General features: G+C 36.8%; 1 protein-coding gene across 1 annotated transcript; it reads right to left on the bottom strand.

Annotated features, from left to right (window-relative positions):
• Window positions 1-567: 567 nt before the first annotated feature.
• On the bottom strand, window positions 568-7498 carry LOC115928510. The gene is made up of 2 exons (XM_030995783.1): window positions 7030-7498; window positions 568-1977 (listed from the first exon to the last, which is right to left on the bottom strand). The coding sequence occupies exons 1-2, from the start codon at window positions 7496-7498 to the stop codon at window positions 1037-1039; spliced, it is 1410 nt and encodes a 469-aa protein (XP_030851643.1). The 3' UTR covers window positions 568-1036.
• Between the last annotated feature and the right edge of the window lie 238 nt (window positions 7499-7736).

The raw sequence follows: 7736 nt of genomic DNA, 5'->3' as shown, positions 1-7736 counted from the left end.
TTCCACATTCACGATATATCTCTCCCTATCTATCTCTTCTTTTTTTATCAAATATATTCATCTATCTATATATCTCTATATCTCTTTTTCTTCCTTTCTTTCTCTTTCTTTGTGTTGCTATCTGTTGCTTTCACATTTCTCTCCTGCTCATCTGTCCACATCCATGATATATCTCTTCCTATACATCTCTTTTCTATATCTCTATATCTCGTTATATATATATCTTTCTATCTTTCTATCTATCTCTATCTTTCTATCTCTCTTTCTATCTCTCTTTGTACCTCACCTTCTATATCTCTTTCTATCTCTATTTCTACCTCTCATTATGTCTCTTTAAATCAATTTTTCTTCATATCTCTCTCTCCTGATACCCCCATCCCATCACTTCCTCTCACTCTTTTTCTCCCTTCTATCGATGTCCCATCTTAAACAATAAGTTTAAATATTTTCAAGTAAATACTGGACATATATGTAGAATTCCACCAATTCACCCTCTATCTTTTTTAAAATAAATGTTATTAATTTAATTCTAGGTAACATAGTAACATACACTTTTACCTGTATCGACAATATGAATAATCGTGGTATTTTTGTTTGAGCTTGATCAGCGTAGTTCATAGTTGGAATATGTCTTTAGAAAGTGACATTGCTTCACCATGATTCCACAAGACAGAATAAACTTTTTGTTTTAATGTATATTTGTTTTAATCAGCTACCCTTGAGTCTTCTGCCAGGCCTTAGACACATAACTTAATGTAAGAAACATTTTCATTAATCGCCTTTATGAAAGGTACTATTGAGTTCTAGTAATCAATGTCCATCAAGCATAATTTTCAAACCGATATGACTTTTTATTGTTATTCAGGTGTTGTAAGTTTGAATATTATAAGGAAATAAAGAGCTCCTTGAAAAACTAAAAAAGCAAAAGAATCATTACGAAATGTCTTTCCTAGAACCATTATGTTGTGTTAGAGTATTTACTATAACTTTCTCCATCACGGTTCAGTCTCATATTGTTCGTCCTGATGTTCCATCATCATTTCTTCAACAAACTCTCAATTGAGAAGGCTAAGTAACTTTTAGGTGCTTGTCTTTTCGTTTCATAGGAACTTTGCACAACAACTACTCCAGGCGCACCGCTTGGACCTTCCCCACCTTTCTGACCAAGTTCTTGTCCATTTCTGTTTCCGTCGTGATCAGGACTTACACATCCCAAGTCAGCATCGCTGTCCCCTGAACGCGGAATCACGTATTCGACGTCTTCTGGACGGTTGTCCAACTCTGTGCCATCCTGCGACGAGCTGCTCAAACTTTCGTCACCTGTCCGTCTTTCGCCCTTGGACAAGGTAAGCGCTTTCGAAGCATGCAGGTAAGTGTCTTCACGTGTTCTGTCATAAGGTTTTTCATTCATTACTACGGTTGTTTGTGCAGAATGTGGATACGAGTTCACCGGAAATTGCCCCGGTCCAACTCTGTGATCCTGCTTGAAGGGCGTCTGCGGAACACTTGACATCATCAAGGGATTCATCGTCCTCATGTAAGACGCTGCGACGCGTTCTGCGACGCCCGGCGACAAAGTCGGCACCTCGCCGACACCGCATCGCAGACGTTCGTCACCGCCCAACGATCCTTTCCACGATGCTTCCGAACCCTTTGTCATTGTCTCCCTCGCCTGGTTCAAATTTTCGAGCCTGGTTCCCATTGCTCCTAAGTGTCCTTTGTGTGCATCTTGGTTGCCAGTTCGACCTACGTCGAAATACGAGACGGGATTCGACGCGAAAGGCGCCAGCGTCTTGTCACCGGCTGCGTACGCCAGCATCAATGTCCATTGGCATTCGCGTTGCAACATGGTCGTTTCAAGTTCTTTGTCGGCGAAAGCGCGTCGTTTGCGCATCCTCTCACTGACTAGTGGCGGTAGGAAGATGACCGGGCGGTTAGGAACACGGGATGACAGTCGACCGGGTTTACCACGGTGTCCTGAAGAAAACAAACAAAAAAGAAAACACAATGAATAGTCCGTTAGAACGGTCTATGATGAGCTTTGGCATGTTTGGATCAACTCATTTATGTCAATAGATCGAGCAATTTCTCTACAATTAAAAGAACTACCACCTGATACTTTCTTCTCCTGAAATTATTGGCTTAATCAAATCAGAATTGGCCTATGTCATATGGAAACAAAATATTACTCCAGCATCCGAAGTCGTCAACAGCTTTTTGTTTAAAACCTGAGAAGGCATCCACACGGCATCAAAAATCAAATGAAAAGCTAAACCATGTTTACATGTCTTTTTCAATATTTTACCTGATGCCGATAAGAAACTTTTGTTAATATTAAACCTTTGTGATGATGACATTTAATCCAATACACAGTAATGACAAAGGTCACAGAAATTATGAAATATTAAATTACTTTCAAAATCTCCAAAAGTAATTACGTGAAAGCGTCTAATTGTAAGGATATGGCAAGAGTTATAAAAAGGGGGAATATTACATCATTTAGATTTGGTTCGGCAATAACAGCGGATCTAAATAAATGTTCACCGCCCATTTTTATTTAATACTCCTCTCTGTGAAATAAGTATTTTTAGCCTCCTACATCTCCGAGTCGAGTCAATAAAATATTACATTTGCTCAAACTAAACATCGGGGTTTTCGGTGATTACTAAAGATACAAGTTGGTGTGTCTTTATAAGCATACAAAATAACCTTAAACGTCTCCTGTGTTACTTCCAAGCGTAAAGGTAGTAAGGGTGAAAGAGAAAGTGAAAGAGGCAGAGACAAAGAGAGAGTGGGAGAGAGAGAGGAGAAATATATATATGTTACGAATGTCTTTCAAGTACACCAATATGAACAACAAATAAATATCTAGACAAAAAAGTTTACAAGCGAATGACTTTATTATCGGGTATGGCTATGTGAGATATAATTTCCCCCACTGTGAGATATTGAGCTCTAGGGCATACCAGTTCCACGTACACCAAAATATTGATGTCTACTATTACCATAAAAAGTGCAGAAAAATATCAATAACGTTATAAAATCAAGACGTTTCGCTTGATATTACAGCCTATTCGGTGCAAACGTCAGGGGATGGCAATTAATTGTCTGTTTGCAGAGAAACAGGCCGCGAAAATCCGTAGCGACCTTTGTTCTTTCTTCTTGGTGAAAATACAGATTGGATCTCGTTGCAACAAAAGCATAACATTATTAGACCCACCTCACGATTCGGTTTTAATAGGAAAGCAGCGCTGCGCCGACCAGGTTTGCCCGAGGCGCGAAATCCGATTCCGAAATCGTATTAACTGAAAGTCGACTATCATCAAGAAATGGCGCATTGATTGAATAAAGATGATGTTTCAGAAAGAGAATTGGTTTGATATTATTGGGTTGTTCGTTGATGCCAATCTGGGTTTGTCGATAATGGGGGCTTACATTTTCAAACAAAGAATAGAAGTAGTGTGCAATTTCTTCATTTCCAATTTATTGCATCATTCCCGAACAAACAAAAAATGCACTGTGGAAATACGAGAGGAATTCTTCTGACTGTAAACAATTTTAATGGGTAATTGAGATATGTTATAGGTATGTTCAGGAGGTATTGACAACATGATCGGCTTATAAAAATTGATATATCCCGCTTTTCTTTTCCTATACTTACAAAAGTGTACACATCACCTTATTTGGGGAATGCTTTCATTTTGAATGAACACTGAATAATGTTTATTACATGTTATTGTTTTTTATGATTTGATAGTTCAAACTAAGTTAGAAGTTTGTAGGGAAAATTGTTAATTATCAAAAGTAGAATGGGCCTTACAATTGAGAAAACAGCTAGGGCCCAATTAATGCAATGGCAAGCAATAGAAACTATTTCTATTCTTTCATTTTGGAAAACAGAATTTGTGTTATCCACTTCGCGTCATACTTCTTTCACATTCCTGTACTATGCGGTCGTAAACTTTAAAAACAACATGATTCATTTTTGTTCATTCCTGAGCTCCCGCCGGAATTTGTGTCATTCAAAAAAAAATTATGTTAAATTTTATTCTGTTTGCGTCATTGACATATATTTGTATCCTCACATAATGCCTGCCATCCGTAATAAAATGTACTTACATTACTTTTTTTCTCATTTTTCTAAAATACTTAATAATGATAATAATACTTAATACACTGTATATAGGGCATGAATATATAACATATAAGTATCATAGCCTATATGATACTTAAATAGGTTTATACCAAAAATATATCCCTATACGCTGTATACAGAAGAGTGAGACACTCCCAGCATACTCCCATAAATCATCAGTTAAAGGTACTATGTCCCTTTTGCAGCCAACCTCAAATGCTGTAGAACTTTGCAGGAATTATGAATATGTCATGTATGTCCTATCTGTGAAATTTAAACGACAGCAGTGTCCTCATATTCAGATTATGCAAGGAAACCCGTTTACTTGCTAGACTTCACTGTCAGACACTATTGAGTGACTGACTGGCTTTTTTTCTTCTTTGGTAATAACATACATGAAAAGAGTTGTAAAGGGTACATGAGCATTTGTCTACATCAATAACCCACTTCTTGTGATGGCCAAGATTAAACTGATTGAATCTTTCGCAGCATAACACGTATGACCATTCGGTACAATTGTCTGAAAATCAAGACTATTACTTTTGGGCTCTATAGCCCTAAAGTTGATTTGACAACTAATAGTCGTTATTTTCCCACTTGAAGACATTTTTAAGCCCCACCTTTTTTAGGGAAGTTCTAAATTAGTATTATCTTTCAAATGCTGTTGGACTTTAGCCTTTTCATTTTTTTGGCCTGCAAATGGGACATAGTACCTTTAACACCATTTTTTATTGAAAATATTTGGATATTTCAATGGTTTTTTGTTAGATTACGATTAACATTTGATATGAGTTTACCGGGCTTTTATTTGGATCACTGAGAAAAAGAAAAATAACATTTTATTCCACTTTTTTTTAAAATTAAATATATATCACGATGAAATAACATTTGTGGACAATAATATGCTTGTAAACTATGGGGCATTTCGGGTCCGAACATTCCAAGTCATTCCATTCCATCTTATGATGGCAGAATTTGTGTATCGTGATAATCGGCGCTGATTTATTTCTATATCGATGTTTTATTTCATGAAATAATGAACATTGCAAGACTTTATTCTCATTGTAAGGTGCAGAAGAAACTTCAAAAAGACGAATGTCATTGATAAACCAAATTGGTAGTATACTATTGGTTTGACGTATGTAAACGTGGCTTTTTGTGATCAGAAAATAAGAAACTTTGTCGTAGACTGAGTATACTATGCACTTTAAGCTTTTGGATTAGCGATAAAAATTGTATTTGAAATTTTTCTTCAGTTGACATTTTCCAATGTAATGTATCTCTAATGAAAAACGGAGATATCTAATTATTAGGTCATCTAGTTATAACATCAAAATATATCATGAGTTAATAACTTATCTCTGTTGAGGTTTTAAGTTTATTTGCTTGTGACCATTGGGATTATCGTTAACAGATTTATCGACAACGGATAAAATGATGAAGAAAAATGTATTAACTTTGGTTTATATTTGTAACTTTTGAAAATACGACAACTTTCTTGCTCCTTTATTCTTTCAAGTATTTATAACCAAGTTTTTTTTTTCTTTTCTTTTTATTGTTGTTGTTGTTGCAGTTGTTATTGTTGTTGCTTGTTTTGCTCTTTTTTGAAAAACCAAAAAAGAACGATTGTTACATTTTCGGACACTTTTGTAGATTTTGATCTATACATGAAGATGATGAGTAAGAAAAACGCATGGGAACGGCGCCAGTGTTGGATAGCATAAATTCGTCCTATATACAATAATAGTATGTATTCATGTTTTCAGTTCAAATGAAAGTAATTATTTCGGACGACGTTGGTTAACTTTCTTTGCTTTACAATTCGTCTTAAAAAAGTCTGACCTCACTCGGTGCTTAAGACTTGTCTTGGTAAAATATTCAATTGCAAACCGTATTTATAACCATTGTTCTGAAAATCCTTTTCTTGGAAGATAACTTAGATTATAACTAATAAACGCTCTATTATAATGTACATTTTATAGCGCCAATTAAAACTAAATACAGCCTTGTTCCTCTGAAGTATACATTATGTTTTAAACGTCGTTTCGAAGTTGTGCTAGCGTTCATGGAAATATGAACATTTCCAGAATTGCATTATCAAATTACTTTGATATACTAAAGTCAACATGAATTGAAGTACAATAATGGAAAATCATTAATCAAAATGGTGGGAATTCAGCTTTCAATAATTATTCGTTATTGTACATTATCATGTTTATAATTATGGTTGAGATAGTTTTGTCGAAATGATATAGATATTTTGTGGAACGTGTTGACATGTTACAGTACCAGCATTATAGTAGTACGCTAAAAGTAGTGGTAGTAGTAGTGGTAGTAGTAGTTGCTGTTGATGTTGGTGTTGCTTTTGATGTTGTAAAGAAGTTGTAGTTGTTGCAGTAATAGGCCCACTAGTACTAATAATGGGCTGATAGGATAAATATTAGGCCCCGTATTATATAGAAGTATAGCATAGTTGATAACAGTGGAGGAAATGGAGAATGCTACTATTTAGGCCTAATATTATTTTAAATAGATGTTTGTCTAACCATGAGAAAAGTTTGAAAACAGTTATTATTATTGCTGTAGTTTTAGTTTTTCTGTTTTCGTGGTTGGTGACACTTGGTGTCGTTGTTGTGTTTGGTGTTGTTTCTTTTGTTTTTGTTGTTGGTGGTGGTGGTGGTGGGGGTGATGTTTTTGGGGGGTTGGTTGGTTTGTTTGTAAATGCTTTTAACTTTGTTTTCAGATATATATGCGCATGCCATAAATAGTTATCTCTAGAACATAACCAACCCTGAAGAAGTGACCGATGATTATTCACCTCTCCTCGTATCATGATGATGATGAATGCAAGTTTCTTTCGAAAAAGAAATGAAGTGAAAGTGAAAATAACAAACCTTCCAGTATGTCTCTTGCAATAGATCCATGGAACCTTCCCCTTGCTGCAGTCGAGCTCAGCCTCTTCACCCTCTCTTTTAAACGGCTAGCCTCGGCACCTATCTCTGCCAGTTTCCGTTTACTGTTCGACAGCTCCTCGGGCGAGACATCCTTTGCGCTCCTCTTCCTACCGTCGACCCCACCTCTGCCGCCCGATGCGGTGTCGCTTCCCGGCGCCTTCCCCGCTCCATTGCCGCTACCCTGGTCGCTGGATTGCTGTCGCCTCAGCGCAACTTGAGCGGCCATCACACGTTGTCGCTCCACCACCAGTAGACAGTTCGTGCAGCGACAATCCCGCCACCGGCAAAACCGCTTGTGGCCCTTCAGGCAAGACACGACGCCGTGGTTTCGGCATCGGGCGCACTTGGGTGTCCGCACAACCCGACGTACCGATGGTTGGTGTTTGGGCAGCACTTTGTGACCAGGCATTTGAGTTTTATTTCTGTCTGTTGTGAGATCAAAAATTATATTTTTCTTTGGTGATGGATATGCTCCTTTTTTAATATTCACGGTTTTATTTGTATCTTTGGATGTAACACTCCCAATATCACCACTGTCTGCCATTGTAAGCTGGAATGAAAGTTTAAGAAATAACAATAAATATAAACCAAATTCTTATCATATTATAAAGACATTCTAACAATGAAAAACAATTGTAATATCGTAT

Source organism: Strongylocentrotus purpuratus, unplaced genomic scaffold (assembly GCF_000002235.5).
Source record: "Strongylocentrotus purpuratus isolate Spur 01 unplaced genomic scaffold, Spur_5.0 spur5_scaffold_3, whole genome shotgun sequence".
In the NCBI taxonomy this organism is placed as follows: Eukaryota; Metazoa; Echinodermata; class Echinoidea; order Camarodonta; family Strongylocentrotidae; genus Strongylocentrotus; species Strongylocentrotus purpuratus.
This window is presented reverse-complemented; position numbering and strand designations above follow the sequence as displayed.

Excerpts from the sequence above, each read along its gene's own strand:
- LOC115928510 (XM_030995783.1), bottom strand. The coding sequence starts at position 7,498 with ATGCCTGGTCACAAAGTGCTGCCCAAACACCAACCATCGGTACGTCGG. Across the intron at positions 1,978-7,029 it reads TGCAAGAGACATACTGGAAG|GACACCGTGGTAAACCCGGT; the intron begins GTTTGTTATTTT and ends TGTTTTCTTCAG.